At 34.5% G+C, this 17,322-nt stretch overlaps 4 protein-coding genes and 1 long non-coding RNA gene across 5 annotated transcripts; 3 read left to right on the forward strand and 2 right to left on the reverse strand.

The window, feature by feature from the left end:
• The first annotated feature begins 454 nt into the window (after nucleotides 1-454).
• l(2)k14505 (ATP synthase mitochondrial F1 complex assembly factor 2 homolog l(2)k14505) lies at nucleotides 455-2,156 on the forward strand. Its single transcript, XM_040725989.2, has 4 exons — nucleotides 455-717; nucleotides 782-1,008; nucleotides 1,678-1,960; nucleotides 2,018-2,156. Exons 1-4 carry the CDS (start codon nucleotides 550-552, stop codon nucleotides 2,150-2,152), a joined length of 813 nt encoding a protein of 270 aa, XP_040581923.1. The 5' UTR covers nucleotides 455-549; the 3' UTR covers nucleotides 2,153-2,156.
• A 458-nt stretch (nucleotides 2,157-2,614) lies between these two features.
• LOC121130246 (proteasome subunit beta type-2) lies at nucleotides 2,615-6,390 on the reverse strand. The gene is made up of 4 exons (XM_040726008.2): nucleotides 6,183-6,390; nucleotides 5,926-6,119; nucleotides 5,702-5,867; nucleotides 2,615-2,867 (listed from the first exon to the last, which is right to left on the reverse strand). Exons 1-4 carry the CDS (start codon nucleotides 6,271-6,273, stop codon nucleotides 2,698-2,700), a joined length of 621 nt encoding a protein of 206 aa, XP_040581942.1. The 5' UTR covers nucleotides 6,274-6,390; the 3' UTR covers nucleotides 2,615-2,697.
• Nucleotides 6,391-6,852: 462 nt separating this feature from the next.
• Nucleotides 6,853-9,104, forward strand: mRpL10 (mitochondrial ribosomal protein L10). Its single transcript, XM_040726058.2, has 3 exons — nucleotides 6,853-8,016; nucleotides 8,073-8,283; nucleotides 8,430-9,104. Exons 1-3 carry the CDS (start codon nucleotides 7,705-7,707, stop codon nucleotides 8,621-8,623), a joined length of 717 nt encoding a protein of 238 aa, XP_040581992.1. The 5' UTR covers nucleotides 6,853-7,704; the 3' UTR covers nucleotides 8,624-9,104.
• A 625-nt stretch (nucleotides 9,105-9,729) lies between these two features.
• Uba2 (Ubiquitin-like activating enzyme 2) lies at nucleotides 9,730-14,164 on the forward strand. The gene is made up of 6 exons (XM_040726116.2): nucleotides 9,730-10,015; nucleotides 10,086-10,240; nucleotides 10,309-10,987; nucleotides 11,054-11,296; nucleotides 12,118-12,473; nucleotides 13,793-14,164. Exons 1-6 carry the CDS (start codon nucleotides 9,872-9,874, stop codon nucleotides 13,956-13,958), a joined length of 1,743 nt encoding a protein of 580 aa, XP_040582050.1. The 5' UTR covers nucleotides 9,730-9,871; the 3' UTR covers nucleotides 13,959-14,164.
• Nucleotides 10,316-12,104, reverse strand: LOC121130366 (uncharacterized). Its single transcript, XR_005868707.2, has 3 exons — nucleotides 12,088-12,104; nucleotides 11,900-11,977; nucleotides 10,316-11,844 (listed from the first exon to the last, which is right to left on the reverse strand). It is a non-coding gene; the product is annotated as an uncharacterized lncRNA (long non-coding RNA).
• Nucleotides 14,165-17,322: the final 3,158 nt, after the last annotated feature.

Genomic DNA, 17,322 nt, shown 5'->3' on the forward strand with positions numbered 1-17,322 from the left:
CGAAGAATTATTTGAATGAAATTAACTACATAATGAGCTTGTACAAACACGTACTGATGTTGATACTTTTTTTTTGAAGGACAAATTCATCAATTTAAATAATTAGTTAATTAATATTATGTACATTTATGTTATAAAACCTTTTAATATAAATCTTCTTTGATTTTGAATTGTATAGATTCTGTCAGGCTATCATTTATTGCTCAAGCACAAATTTTTGAATATCAAATATTATTTCAAAATGGAAGAACCGCTTAAAATCCCACGTGATGTTAAGTTAAAGTTACAACTACTACAAATTTTATATCCTTATAAATGTACAAAGTTTCATTGAGCTCACCAAGTAAAATTAGACAACAAAATGATGTTTTTCACCGCAACAGGTTGCGTGATTGGAGCTACATATAGTAGAGGCTCTTATATTTTTTTTGCTTCTGACGTAACTTCAAGAGATTACTTATTTATTATTAGTTATTACTTTGGCAAGAGACAATTTCATTTATAAATCTCAAATCTATACATAAAATTATAAGAGATTGCTGTTCAACGATGAAGCGGCTCCTTAACTTTTCAAGGCGGATAACTCCACTTCTAGAAGTAAAACGTGGAGTATCCGCAGCTAAACGGTTCTACAAAGATGTGAACGTCGTAACCTGTGGTGGATCCAACTTTGAAATTTCTCTAGACTCACGAAAGCTCAAAACTCCTTCTGGAAAGGTACAAATTATATTCAAAGAATGCCTTTTATTCATCCAATCCTTTTTGCCCACTCATAATTTAGGTTTTTACTGTCGTGTCTGAGCCATTGGCACATGCTGTAGCCGTAGAATGGGCCTCACAAAAGAAGGAAATTATTCGATCGCAAATGCATCTCACTGGACTAGTCAGTACATGTATCGATAATCCTACACAGATCTCAAAAGAAGACATCATCACAGAGATTTTAGAGTTCCTAAAAACGGATACACTGCTCTTTTTTGCTTCAGAGCCGACAGGATTAACCCAATTGTGTGTTTCTAATCTATATTTGTTTCATTTCTCATTTAAATTCTAAACCCTTAAATGTTGCTCATAAAATTATTAAGATCAACTATTACTCAGGACTTTCTTCGAGGCTCACATCTGGGCGTCCGCAGGATTATATTTTAGGGGGTCTTGGTTTTAGGATTTAAAGTTTAAATTTAATATATTAAAGAAAAAAATGTTTATTACATTTTTTGGAAAAAAAAGTTCAAAAATCAAATCTCCCCAGCTATTCTCAGAAAATTATATTTTTTTTGCAAAATAATTTTAATTTTTTGCAAAAAATCAAAAATCTGCCATTTGCAAATTCATTCCAGCACGGCTGCATGAGAGCAGCTTTTAAATTTACCATACCTAAATTTATATCCCGTACTCACCATAATAATCATATGCAAATCTATTAACATGGATTCAAACTGTCACTCTTGGTTTTGATGAGGAAGGATAAGTGATAGATTTTATGTACTAAATATGCTTAATTATGAACTAAGTAATTAAGTATATATATGAACACATGTACTATTTTTTTATAATTAAAAAAAGTTGTATCTTAAGTATACTTTGGTAATGAGCAACACTTTATGTCCAGACCTACCCGTTGCTTTTTTATCCGTACTTGATAGTATTTTTGACCGCACTCAATTTTTTTTAAAGACAGGAGGAGAAATGGCGTCCCATAATTGATTGGTTCAATAATTGTTACGGAGTATCTTTATCTCCGACTAATGGACAAAATATTCATGGAATTCCAAACGTGTCCAATATGGATGTCATGAAGGTTAGAAAACATCTTACGAGTTACCCATTTGAGGCCATACATGGCCTTCGTTTTGGTGTGGATGCCGTTAAGTCATTAATTATTGCATTATCTGTTTTGGAGAAGAGAGTGTCTATTGATCAGGCTATAGGTCTAGCCAGACTAGAACTTGAATATCAGGTAGATTAATTTATTATTATGTACATTGTATCTTTCATTTATATTTTATTTTTGCAGACTAGTCATTGGGGTAATGTCGAATGGGCCCATGATATTGAATTACATGACTCAACTTCCCGCTTAGCTGCTTCTGCGATTTTTGTCAATTTACATGTTAATAGTTATTCATCGAAAAATAAAGAACTATTCTAAGTAATGAATCTCTCTTTTTTAAATTAGGGCACTATAATTTTAATATACCTATCGAATATATATATGCTTCATGATATCGAGAATTGTACTTATGTACTCAATGAAGTTTCCAACGATAAGTAATGTGCTCCCTTTTCAAATGTATTTGACCTTACAAATGCAACCCATTAGTTGGATTTAGAGGAGGGGGAAAAATTGTAAGAAACAAGATCTTTCTTAAGCTGGATACCACATGTTCTGAAACCAGCACAGCTCCAGAAAATCATTGATCGTACATCAGTTATCAATATGACTGCTAATCTTGATCTACTGTGATCAGTAGATTATAGTTACCCTCACAAAAAGTACATCTTTCAATCATGTCCATTTGATACCAATAATTATTCATTAATCAATGATATAGTTAGTCATTATTTTAACCACTTGACAATGCAAAAAAGGAAAAAAAAAAAAAAATCAAACTCATATATTGTATTTCTTTATTTTTTAAATATTACAAATATAATTAAGGGACAATTTAATTAAAAAGTATTCATAATGATAATTTATTTTCCCTTTTGGAAAGACACTCTTTCAAGCATGATGGGTTTTAGACTTTTTGTACCCTCCTTGTTGATGATTTGGACGCTAAAATTGGGTAAATTAATAATCAAACGCTTTTGAACTTCAGCCACGCAGGTCTTAATAAGATCATAGCCTTCTTCAACTGTCATATCTGTAACAAAAAGAGAATGAGTGATAAATATGTTTAAGTATAGGAGTCTCTATTCGATTGAATATATCTATGTGGTACGTCAGCGTAAAAACAATCTTGCACAAACATTAAGAAAATAAAGAAAAAAACCGTAAATAATTATTATAACTCCATGAATTCTACTTGACTAAGTGCCCACCCGTTAGATTACCATAGTGAAGCTGAAGATATGCAATTTATAAATTTCCGCTCTTCCTTGCCACATGCAACGTTAAAGATTTGTCTTGAAAGTTACCGATAGTTATTTTTTGAGGGGTTTATATAATAGGTTGGGGGAAAAAATTATTTCGTATTTTCCGGCCATTTTTTTTAACCCAGTATATCTTGTGTATTATTGTTCACGTCGGATATTACGATAAGGGGTTCTATGAAGGTATGAACCCATACTGCAAACCCTTTTCGGATAGTATCGCGCATGTCCACTTCAGACGTGAATGATCGCATGTTAAGTATGGAGGTACTAAAGGAAAAAGTCGCCATATTTTACACTTTTAATACGAAAAAGGAAAAACGCGTCGAAAGAGATCAAGAAAATTTGCAATGTATCCGGAACCGATACTCTTTATGTTCGTGTTGCACAACAGCCCCCCCCCCTCAGTTCTGTCCTCTACTATGAACTCGACCGTTTGAAGCTGGCAAATGAACAGAAGCGGACAGCATTGGTGAATAGGAGATAATAAGAAAACGCCGGGCCGCTAACATCTTTGATGACGCACCAGGAGCTCGGATGGGAGGTTTTTAGCATACAGCCCAGCCCTGGCACCAAGTGACTATCACCTGTTCTCGTCTATGGCCAACGCGCTTGGGGTACAAATTTGGCCTCAATAGAGGCCTGTGAAAATTGGTTTTTCGAGTTATTTTGCAAATCGGTACAAGGCCTTCTACGAAAAGGGCATTAATAAGCTGGCAACCAGTTATTGAAAAGGATGGGGGTATACTTGTTTTAATTCGGATGATTGAAACACTTCTTATAAAGTATTGAAATAAAACGTAAAATATGTAATTACTTTTTCCTCATTTTAATATTAAATTCTTCATGTAACATTAATAAAATTATCATTTTTGTAATAAAGATACTTAAGTTAATCATAACACGAATTTTGACCATATTTGGATAAAAGTAGATCAAGCTATTAATATTGAAGTGAGATTCAAGCAAAATTTATGTGTTTTTTTCAAAGGAAAATATGATTGATTTTGCCAAATTCTGACACCCATTTCTCTAGAACTAATGAAACAATTTATCTAAAAAATTTCCAGTACTTTCATGACTAAAAGTATTTACATTGATTCAAAAAAATACCTAACCTCCCCGTTGCCGTAGATTGGGCCCTGTGATCAATTGTTGCTTGTATATTTTATTCTTTTGGATGTTTGGAGATACCTCAAGAAAGTTACGAATCATTAAATAAATATACATATAATTAGAATCGTAATATTAAAAAAAAGTGGAATCAGGAGTGAAAACCGTATGCAGACTGGACGTGACTGATCCCCGCCTCTGAACCTTCTTTAGGCCCCAATATGACAAAATATGCATAATCTTTTTATTTTAAAATTGTAATTGGGAATTTTGTACGACCTAAGTCGAATTTCAAATCCCCTTTGAAGAGTCGATTGGAATCATGTGATAAGAAATGGAATATAATTTAATTAAAAAATGAAGACCAGTCTTCTGCTTTTGTGCTAACGCACCATATATCATAACGTGGGGTGATATCTGGGTTCAAAATGGGAAAATTGACATATGGTTCAAAATATCCAATATCTGCATCGTATCGGAGGTCATTCTATGAAATTTGATATTTGCTTCGATATTTTATATGACGCAGAGGAGGGAATGGAAAATAAATTATTCTTAAACTTTTGTAACTAAGGAATACTTAATAAATAGGGAACTCACACTTGGATGAATGTTATCTACTTCTTAAAAAAGTGGAACACAAAATTCCCTTCCCTGGTCATTCTATCAGGTACAAAATCCAAATAAGATTTCTTTAATTACAAAGTCAAGTTTGTTCAACATAAAAATCTATTTTGAAAATATTGCTAATATTACGAAACTGGGATCAAATTAATGGATCCCTATTTGAATACTCTATTAATTTTTTTATTCAAATAAACTTGACTCTCATGAGTCAGCCAAGTAAATGCTCTCAAGATGGTTCACGACATTAGTACCTTAGGGCCCTGTCCATGTTCCTGGCCACTAACTCCATATCTCTTTTTAGCTAGACAAGCTCCCTACTCAAGAGGCTGAGCTTCATGCCCAGGTACTTGTAGAAGGAGTTTTAATTGTAAGGGGGTAACATCCGTTTTGTTCACTGAGCGTGCGGACTTTGTGTCTACAAAAAAGCCACGGATGTGGGTGGGTGGGTGTAGACCCTTATGTACATGAAACCACACTTTTTGGGGCTGGGATTCAGGCTTACCCCATGGCACTCAAATATGACAATATTCACTTATTTTTGACGTGGGTCCAGGGAATTTGACAAATGAGCCCTCTCATCGGGGAAAAAGCTAATGTGACAGTTTGGTTTTCTTGATTTTAAATCCGGGAATATCCATCTCTTTTTCTTCTGTAATTGATATATATTATATTCTCATGGGTGACTAGTGACTATGTATCTCCAGGGCTACGAGATATCAGGTCACTGCAGAGATAGTAACAATGAATCTGTTGTTGGGAAAGGGAGGAGGAAAGAAAAGAAGTGCTTTCGGGGATATCATTATCATTTCTACAACTGCAGATAGGGACATAATTGGATGCGAGGCCATGTATTGACGTTTGTTACCTGGTCTGTAGTTGCGATCCAGAATCCCACTGGAGAAGATACCCCCATAGCCGTGGCTTGCATGCTCCGTCTTTACCATTCCTGCTAAATAGTCCATGGTATAAAGCTCCGCTTTATCGCTCTTTTTATCGTAGCCAGCAATGAGAAGATTGACGTGGAAAGGGGTCTGTAAATACAAAAAGAGCAAGAGATGATGTGAGAGCCGCGATTCAAAAGTAACTAACGCGACTCCTGAGGTAATCCGCAAGGTTCCTTCGTGTGAAATTAGCAGCTTCCGAAGGGGACATTTCGTAGGCATTTCTCATCTTGTAGAGCTGAATATTCTTGGCCATAAACTCTGCAAACTGTGTCGTGTCTCCAGACTCTCCGAGGGCGCTCATGAGCAAATGATTCGTCAAGGGATACGTTTTCTCACAGGCTAATAAACGTAGTAGGATTTATTAATTATAAAAAGGCCGGCATGGTTTGATTGAATACTCACTATCCTTCAACATCAAAATAGATTGGGCGCAGGTTTGATCCGTGGCGACCATGACAAAGTCATTAAAGGCGATTCCGATAGAGGTTTCCATGATTCCCGTGAGTAGCTTCGCAGTTTCGAGTTGACTCACTTCTATTGATAAAAGTGGACGAGGATGATTCTTCAAAAATGAAATAAAGTAAGCTGGCTGCCTATACTGCACCTCCTGCGCCCTCTGCTCACGTAAATATCATTATTATATTGCTACGTTACAAACATAGAGGACGCTCCAATACACTTATTATCAATGATTGCAAGGAAAATGCAGGAGAATAAATGGCAGGAGAAAAAAAGTGCTGAGGTGGAAAAAATGGCAGGAGAAAAAGGGTCTAGGTGGAAATAATGGCTAGATTCCTTGAAACATATATTGATTCTCCCTATCACCTGATTAGTACCTTTCCATTTGAAAGGTATAAATGACTCGATGGTTTAGAGTCATTTAATTTGAATCACTGTCGTATTCGTTTATTATTCTTTCATCTTAATATATTTGATACATAAATATATTGTTGATAGTTTTTATTATATAAAGTTAGACGAATCTAGCCATTTTTTCCACCTAGTCACTTTTCCATGTTTTTCATCTGCCATTTTTTCTTCTCCCATTTTTTTCTGACACCTTATCAATCTCAGTAATAGGGAAATTGTCTGAATAATATATTCTCGTGAATTTAAATCAAAAAAAGAAAGTATATGTTAATAACTACTTCGACTCGTGGTTCCCAAAAAAAAAAATTGAGCTTGACTCTTAAAATATGTCTTCTAGATAATATGCGGCCCCTATATCCTCATTGAGAGATGTAAAATGTAGGGTTTCTTTATGCAAATGGATGACTTAAAGCCGTCTATATTAACCCAAGGGAAATAACATAAGTTATTTGAATAATTTGATCAAAAATAAAGATTTTAATTCTACAGGTATTGAAGGATATTAGAAATACAATTAAGACATTATCCGAATATATGGCAAGTATAAAATCCACCATATATGCATGTAATGCATGGAATTATTTCTATACAATTAATTCTCTTTTTCATTACTTACGACGGTCAATAACAAACAAATCAAGGGTTAAAAATAATAAATTAATGAAATTTTAGGACTTCAATCAACAGCTGTCTCAATTCTGTGTCAAGTACTTCTCTCTAGTTGTACTTGATTGATTCTAGAACTTTGTTGATACCCAAATTACATATATTTGTAGGATAAGCTATGAAATATTATACTTTTTCCAAGCCTAGCACACAACATTGGACGTCACACGTTTCATTCGAATTAATTTAGGTATTGATATTAATATTAGCTATCAGCTGAATAAGCAATACAGTAAAAGGACTACATTCAACAGCTGACTCAATTCCATCTCCAGTCCTTGATCCACAATATAAATATAATTCATCAAAAAAACCTATTTACAGACAGCCCTTGATTAATTTAATTCTAACTTTTTGTAACGTACTCATTTCATTTTAATCGGAAAATATGTTTCCTAGTCTAAGGATTCCGACACGCTCCATGTCACGACGTGTTTCTATACCCAAGGCACGAGAACCTAGCTTCTTTCGGCGAAAATTGCTTGCCTTCTCCGCTCCCTCATATCCTCAGGACGACGTTTCTCCGACCACGGAGCGAATTTGGGAGAAATGTTCACTTTCAAATGATAAAATGGTTGAAAGACACGTTCCAAATGAGTTGGAGATACTCTATGGGCAACAAATGCTGGAATTATTCTCCTCAAGTCCCGTCATTGGCTTCTATCATATTAATTACCTTTCTTATGATAATAAACTAATTGTAAATTCATTTTGATTCAGAGTTCAATCCCTCTCTAATTTCTTACTTACGTCTAGAATTGGCAAAACGCGCGTCGCCTTGATATGGAGCTCAAGGACTATAATCGACGATCCTGCAAAGCTGTTCTCCCCGGTACGAAATGGGAAAAATGTCTTCATTTTGTGGAGTCTTGTAGAACGAATCAGTACATGACCTTCGGCTCAGACATCGAAACCCTTCCCAATTTAATCAAGTTTGAAAAGAAAACTCCGGAGCTTATTTTGATAGGTAAATTGTCCATTACAATTCATTCACTCCCTGTGCATTTGAATCCTATAATTGTTGTTGCGTTCAAGTTAGGGTTTTGTATGTTGTAAATCATTTATGAATTGACTACTATTTGAATGCTTACATCATATTTATTTAATTTTCAGGAGCTGTTGCATACGACAAGATCTTGAGGCGACAAGATGTTCTACAAATATCAAGTTTACCTGATATTCAGGTTCTATACAGTCAATTAGCATCCATTCTTACTTCTCCACAACGGCAAACTCTATCTTATTTGGGAAGTGGGGCTAGTGGTCTATCGCAAAATCTATCTCAATTCTTAAAGGATCAATCCTAATAACAATTTAATATTATACATCACAAATTTTGAATAAACTTTATCTGTATTACAAATGAGCTATCATTCAATATCTTCCAGTGGTTTTATGTATCTAGAGAAACTGTGGACTCACAAAAAATACAATTTATTATTAAATGTGTGATTGTGTATGTTGAATTTAATTGTTCCACAATAATATTTGGTTATATTAATGGATCTATAGAGTGTGACAGGGAATTTTCCGCAATCAAGAAGCAAAACCAAAATGAAAAATGTTATTGAAAAAACTTTTAGCAATCAATCTTAGCAAGCATTATTCCATTTAGCCGCCGAGGATTTTTTTATGCAAGGATAATTATATACTAAAACGTTTATTTATATAATTTTTTATTTCATCCTTCTTCCTTCATTGACCAATTTCTTATGTCATTTGTTCATATAAAATTTTTATTGCTTTATTACCTAATTAATCGCTAAATAAAAAAAATGAGCAAACTTAGCTTTATTTATACTAATGCAACTTTGGTGGTTCATATTACTCTAAGGACATTGCTGATATTAAAAAAGGCCTCATTTTTGCCAATATTCAGATAAATTTCTACATACTTTATTTTATTTACTAATCCAATAGTTCATTGGAAGTTCATTTTTTTGCACCTGAAAAAAACCAAATTGCAATTTTCACCGATTTTATATTTTTGCCCATAACTTTTTTGATTTTGGTTTAAATTTAGAAAACGTTGCTATTTGTATAATTGTTTTTTGAAACACCCAATCCCTTTTTAATTTAGAAACTCAATCCCCTTTCTACTCTCCTTGAGCTACAAAATCGGTTTTTGCGTTTTTGTTATAGCATAAGTATTGGTATTATATAATCCCCAAAAATCGTCACCCCCGTCTTAGCCTGCTTAAAATTTCAGCTTCCTAAGTTTAACAGTGTAGGCACCTATAAAGGATAGACACACACATTCTCTTTTAGTTTTATATAAATACATATTATTCAATCATTGTAGAGAATTGATCCTAGCTTAGCAAGAGATGGACCAGAACACTGATGAGTTCAAAAAGAAGCAGTCAACTCACATCTGAAGGTGCATATTTTTGTGTGAGTCAGTAATTGCCATACAGTCTCTTCTTATTTTCATTTGGTAGTCCTGTTCTCTTTCTCTCTTGACGCTTTTTGTATACATAATATTTTACTACCGCTACAAGTACAAGAATTCTCAAGGTTTAGTTAAAAGTATCCGGCATTTGATTTTGGTTGAAATGGCCACAGAAATCAAGGGAATTTTCGAGGATTCGTTAGCTGAGAAGATCAAGAGCTCAAAGATTTTGGTCGTCGGAGCCGGAGGGATCGGATGTGAGCTCCTTAAGAACATTGTTCTCGTGGGGTTTGCAAATATTGAAGTCGTAAGAGGATTGGAAACAAAGAGTTTTAGATTTATCTAATAAAGAAATACATGTATTATCTTGTCCATAGATTGATTTGGATACGATCGATGTGACGAATTTAAATCGGCAATTTCTCTTTCAAAAGAGACATGTGGGAAAGTCTAAATCCACAGTGGCCCGGGAGTCTGCTCTCAAATTTAATCCCGATGTGAACATCAAATCCTACCATGACAGTATTTTAAAGTACTTTAGTCCATTTTATTTCCTTAGTAGAGACTAATCTGTTATTCCCTTCGGTTCTCTCCTTGCAGCCCGGACTACGGCGTCTCCTTCTACAAAAAATTTGCTTTGGTTCTCAACGCATTGGACAATAACACAGCACGTAATCACGTTAATCGGATGTGTCTTGCCTCAGGAATCCCGTTGGTCGAGAGTGGGACGGCTGGATACTTGGGTCAAGTCTCCGTCATCAAAAAAGGAGACACGGAATGCTTCGAATGTCAACCAAAACCTCGACAAAAAACATTTCCAGGATGCACCATTAGAAACACTCCCTCTGAGCCTATTCACTGCATTGTTTGGGCGAAACATCTCTTTAATCAGTTGTTTGGGGAGCATGATGCAGATGAAGATGTATCTCCGGATAGGGAAGATCCTGAGGCAGCAATGGGAGATGCTGGGAAAGTAAGAGAGGATGGAAATGTGGAACGGATTTCCACACGGCAATGGGCACAAGACTGTGATTATGACACCCCCAAAATTTTTAACAAATTATTTAATGACGATATTCAGTATTTATTGACGATGGATAAGCTTTGGTCCAAGAGGACGCCGCCTACACCCCTGAACTGGAAAGCTTTGCCCGTGGATGATAAAAATGGTCAAAATGGGAACAGCAATAATGGTATTAAAGATCAAGCTGTTTGGAGTATGAAGCAGTGCGCTGAAGTTTTGGAAAAAAGTATCAATACTCTTAAGAAACAATTTAAGGTAGAATCAATACTCTTAAGAAACTGAAGGATATGAATGATGAATAAATGCTGATTTACTTTCTAGGCTTGTTCCGAGGGGGATCATTTAGTCTGGGACAAGGATGATGACGCAGCTATGGACTTTGTGACTGCTTGTGCAAATATCCGTTCTCACATTTTCAGTATTCAACAAAAAAGTCGATTTGATGTCAAGTCAATGGCTGGAAACATTATTCCTGCCATTGCTACGACTAACGCCGTTATTGCGGGATGTATTGTTATGGAGGCCATTAAAATCCTCAATGACGACTTTGAAAGCTGTCGAACGGTACGTTTTTTGTTATATTTAGTTGAGCCAGAGCTGTAGTGTCTGACACAAATATGAACTTTTCAACTCACATAGATATATTATTATTAGTATGGAGTTAGAACAATACATTTCAAATATTTATACTCCAATTTTTCCATCGTTTGAGCAATATATATATTTAATAGAAAGGCACTAAACAATAAGTATAAAGTGCTGTTTACAACTATTTTGACGTTGCGCTCGTAGCTTTTGAAACCATGCTAATGATTAAATGTCAAGGACTTTTGATACATTGATCAACAAAATAGTACCGTTTAAGTGTCTTGCTTATATGTTTCACCAAAATAATTAAATTTACCCATCGTCATGACCAGTGATGCCACTAACGCGTTAATCTAACCCGACTACCATATTGTTGTAGCGAATAATCATAAGCAATTGTCACATTAAATTTACTTACCATTTCATGGTGCGTGATTATTTTGGTCATTTTCCTTCCAAAGTATCCTCGTTTAGGCAACAATAGAGAAAGGAGGCTAATATTAGTTGGGTACTTTTTAAATTACCTAAAGTAGTTGATATATTTAACTAATAAAGTAACTTGTAGTCTAACTTAATTACTTTGAAAATGAAGTAGTCAGTAATGAAATTACGTTACTTTTTGAAGGAGTAGAGTGATGACTTAATATTTGACAAATACTGTAAGAAAATATTGAATATCTTTTGCAAAGTAACATACATTATGCATATCATGGGCTGATAACTCTAATTGCCGGTATTTCAAAATAATAAAAATATATCTTTAATACTTTTGCTTCATCTACGTATCTCTTATTCAGGTCTACTTTGGTTCAAAGAAAAGGATTTGTAACCGAGTACTGAATCCCTGCTTATTGGCCAAACCCAATCCAAAATGCTATGTTTGCGCCGAGAGACCAGAGGCTTCAATCAAATTAAACCTCAAAACCACGACTGTTAAACAATTTGAAGAAAGGATCCTGAAAAAAGCATTTTCCATGATTGCTCCTGATGCGGAAATTGAGGGTCGTGGAGTTATTTTCATATCCTCTGAAGCTGGAGAAATGGAGTGCAACAATGACAAAACACTAAATGAACTCGGAGTCCTTGACGGAACTATTATTTCCTGCGATGATTTTATGCAAGAATATAACTTAAAGCTTGTATTATATCATAGGTATGTCATTGTTTATTTATTTAAACTTTAGTATTTCCGTTCTATGTTTCAATGAAGGTTTGGCTGACGTGTTTTTAAGGGATTATATTTATATATCAAATATATGGGCTGAAAAGTTGGGCTTCATACATAGACGTCAATATATTTTTTTAGTGATGGGACGATTCCAATAAAAATTCGGATGCTGAGTCCGATGCGATTCTCGTAATAATTCCCGGTTCCAATTCCGATTTTTTAATAGTTAAAAAATAAAATTTTGCTATCAGGGGCGTCCACAGGATTATATTTTTGAGGATTTCATGTGAAATTTAAAAAATAAAAATTTTCAAAAATCTACAATTCACAAAAAGACCCAAATAGACTCAAAAAAATTAATTTTTTTTTGGAAAAAATGTACAAAATCCAGAGCTGTTCACAAAAAATAAAATTGTCAAATAATTTCAAATATTACATTTTTTCAAAAAAAAAGAGTCAACAATTTCTAATATAAATTTTTTGGAAAAAAGATATTCGTAAATTAATTTTTTTGGAGAAAAAATTCAAAAAACCATAGATATTCAGACAAAAGTAAGTTTAATGTAATTTTTTTTGAAAAATTAAATTAAATGTTGTAGAATAAAACACGAAAATTCCTAAATTATAATTTTTTTTTCCATCACTTAACAAAGTAATAAGTTGTGAAATACCAGGAATAAATAAGAATTGGAATCGCAAATCAAACATTATTTTCCAATGGTGATTCCAAAAATAACACACGATTCCAATTAGTTGTCCCATCACTAATTTTTTTTAAATTCACCTCATTTTCAGTTAGAGCCAAGCTTCAAGAGACAGCTGTCAAAATTTCATGACAATCTTTCTTAAGTTATTGTGCTAAGATTGATGCTACTTTTTTTTATTTCCAAAATAATGGATCAAAAACAATTTCCAGTTTTAATTTTATACTGCTTCTTTTTTTATGATACAAACATTTATATTTCATACTTTTAATGGCATTGAACATAACATATTACACCACAAACATTATTACATTGATGTTTGAACTTTTAATATTAGCATAGACTATGAAGGGTTCGTGTTTTGTTCTGTCTATCTTGCCCAGCAGCTCTGTGGATACATCAAATTGCCTACCAGCCCTTTACATTTGGCTCCACGGGAAAAATTGCAAAAATCCATAGCTTTTCAAGATTAAGATAATTTACCGATGTTTCATCAAACTAAAAAGCAGCAATAATTCCTCTAGCTCTCCCCCTGCGGACCCCCTGACATTAAACACTCACTTTTGTAACTATCCTGATAATTTAAATATTTATTTATAGCGATGAATTAGAAGAAGGCGTTGACTATGTACTCGTTTCGGGGGATCTTTCACAACTTCAAGGACAAAAAGCAGAACCATCTACCTCAGAGGACTCGTCCACAAAACACAAGAGCAAAGCTGTAGCAAGAATAACAATGACAATCCTGAGAGTGAAGATAAAATAGATATTGTCTTTGATAGTAGCGAATCCAATGCTTCAAGTGGATCTGCTCTTAAACGACCCGCAGAGGAAAAAGTTGAGGGACAAACCCCTAAAAAAATTAAATCCGCTTCTGAAGAGGACAATGATGTTATTGAGCTGGAATGAGCTCTCTCATGTACCTATATCTCGTTTATATTTTTTTGAAATAAAAGTTTAATTGTACATAAAGTATGAAGAGATCCATTATTTTTCCAATTCCGGGTCGTCCATTGAAATCTAAACACTTACTAATTCAATAATAAGTGGAAGGTTGAGCATTGGAAATTAATTCATATTTCGATTTATTAAAGCATAGACAATTAGTTAATAAACAAAACAAACCCGAGCTCTCTGGCTTACCTACAAGTAGAGAAAATGACGCTGTAGCGCAGGGGTCAGCAACCTATGGCACGGCGAGATATATTCACTGGCATATGCAAATTTGAATATTTTCCCGGGGTTTGTGTCTGTTTTTCGCCATTATTGTTGATAGTGGCGCAGCCATTGATTAGAAATGTTGAAGTTGGAACTCCATGTCTCAAAGGTTCCCTACCCCCGCTGTAACGTAATCGAATAATTCAAGCAGTTGGGCGTCTCCAGGACCAGCATTTATGCTGTCAGAAAGAAGGGCAAACTGGATCCAGAGAGTAAGAAAACAGCACAGGCCAATACCTTCTAGGTGGACTGCTCATTGTCACTGTATTCTTGAGAAATGTTTTGAGATTTTGTTTTTCTATGAACGCTTGGTCACCAATTTTTTTTTTTTCAATTTTCAACTAATTGACCCTGAATTGAATGTGATACATATTTTTGAGTGAGATGAACACATGTAAAACAAATTATTATGCAGTATTTCACTTTTTACAATTTGAGGAATGTTTTGGAGGAGAGGAGCTTAGCTCTCATGACGTTTAATTGGATTAGCTGCGAGTAGATAGGCTAGAAGGTAAAGGAAATAAACACTAATCCCACTCCATATCTTTGAAGGGGATACGCAGGAATTACAATGATGTCGATCCTCAATTCTACTCCGAGTCCAACAAGGACTTAAATTTATTTAAGAAATACTATTCATCGTCTTTGACGCAATGGTGATTGACAGTGGCGTCACTAGACACTTTTTCTTTTCTGTAGGAGAAGGGCTTGACCCCCCCCACCCCAGTTTCTAATCCCTGAAAATTTATATTATATATATTACAATAAACCAATTTAAATAAGTATTGTATTACGGTGTTGATAATTTTTGGAGTAATCCCCACAAATGAGGAAAGCTGGGAACACTCCTGGTGCTTACTTTATACTTAGAGGGAGGGCAATAAAGCGTGAACTCGAGAGATGGATTTAGAAATACATGAATATATATATATATATATATTTTTTTTTTCAATAATAGACAAAAAAAAGAATGTTAAATGGACACCTTCATTATCAATCACAGCCTATACTCGTCACTTGAATGCCACGCAGGAGTTGATGACAAACTCTTCTGACAAATTGTCCCATGCATCCACTATGGAGGACTTTGGTGAGTCCACATTTGGCTGTGAGGTCCTGTTGGTTTCCCTCTCCAAAGTGTCCCATATAGAAAAGTCCAGTGGATTCAAATCAGTTGAGGAAGGGGACCACATCTCTTTGTACTAGAATCGAGCCATATAATCTGCGCAGAACTTTTGGCACTTGCCGGACGTGTGAGAGGGACCCCGTCCTGAGTCCACACATAGTTACCCTCTAGATAGTTGGTCTTCAGGCATGGGAATATGATGTACCTAAGCACCTAATAGTAGGCTTCCTGGGAGTTTTTTTGTCCAACCTTGAAAAAGAACGATAGCTTCTTCTTTCTGTCAGAGGTCACAACGCCAAGGACCAATTTTTCTGCCAGATATTTAGTGTGGTAAACCCGTCGAACTCATATTTTGCTTCTGCAAGCCAGCGGTTGTTCCAGCAGTTGTGGAATTGATCAACTATGAAAATATTCTTGACTTAGAAATTTTTTACAATTTCCATGTGAGGATTTTTTTGCACCTCTCGAGCCTCCTGGCTTACCTGCCCTCTGTCAGAAGGTGGCGTGGGATCCTTGTGAAAGAAACTAATACCAAGTTGTGCTTTATATCCCTCTGAATTGCCCTAACAGCCACTGAGAAGTCGTTGGGGAGGTGATTCATCGACTTAGTATTCTTCTTCAAACTTAACAGGAACTTCGAATACCTTCTTGAATTATGCCCTCCACTTCCTGACATTCTTCACCATTTTTTTCCATCTGGGCCAATTTAAAAACAGGCTCCTAGAATGCTTAACCATTCCCGTAATCTTCATCAAATTAACTCCAGTAATAGGAGATCTGAGATGCGCTGCCTTTTCGCTTGTTACTCGCTCATGATGAGATGAAATGACTAAATGATTAGTATAGTTTGTTTATCTAAAAAGGAAGACAGAAACAGAATATTAAAAAATAATTACTAAACCTTTTCATAGTTTTGAGAAAGTAAAAACTAATTGACAGTCCACGTTTTGCTACCCTAACATGTGCATGTCTTCTCTTTAAAAATAAAAAAATAATGAAAACAGCTTTGGAAAATAAAAAAACTCTGCTCAAGTTTCCAACAACAATAAAACTAGTTTATACATGACTAAAAAGATTGTAACAAGTTTTTATAAAGGCTCATGAGTTTATAAGTTAAAGGTAAAATAATAAGTCAGAAAAATCAAAGGATTTACTTTTTCTATATATATACTTATTTCCACGAGTCACTCTCCATATTCCAAGTTTTAAATCCTTCTGGACTAATGAACTAAAAACGATTGATAAACAACTAGAAAAAAAAGAAATTGGACAATAATTTAGAGATATTTCAAAATATATCATCAATCAATAAAATTAAGAAATTATAAAAAGATGAATAGAACCTTAGAAAATATCATAAATAGAACATTAGAAAATATCATAAACCGAGCTAACGTAATAAAAGTTATCATAATTGAAAGAGTTACCATTTTGGGGGATCAAAGTTGATACATTAATTTCTAATAAATCTGTATGAAACTTGTTTTCTTAAATTAAATTTGAGGCAAAAAATTATATTCCAGTAGATACAATTTTATTTTTAGTTTCTCGTCCAAAATATATGTTTATAGAAAATTACTTCGGACCGGACCGAGTCTTGATACTATTGCAAGTCCTCAGCATTTTCGACCCCTATATTTTTCCAGCCGGTAACTTTCCCGTCCAGGAGATTTTCCTGCCTGACATATTCGCCTCCTTTTTACTTTTTTATATAATCGGTTCGAACTTTACTATTGTATATCGATCATTAATTATAATAGCTATGACAAGATAAAAAAGAACAATG

The sequence above is a fragment of the Lepeophtheirus salmonis genome, chromosome Z (genome assembly GCF_016086655.4).
Source record: "Lepeophtheirus salmonis chromosome Z, UVic_Lsal_1.4, whole genome shotgun sequence".
Lineage (NCBI taxonomy): Eukaryota > Metazoa > Arthropoda > Copepoda > Siphonostomatoida > Caligidae > Lepeophtheirus > Lepeophtheirus salmonis.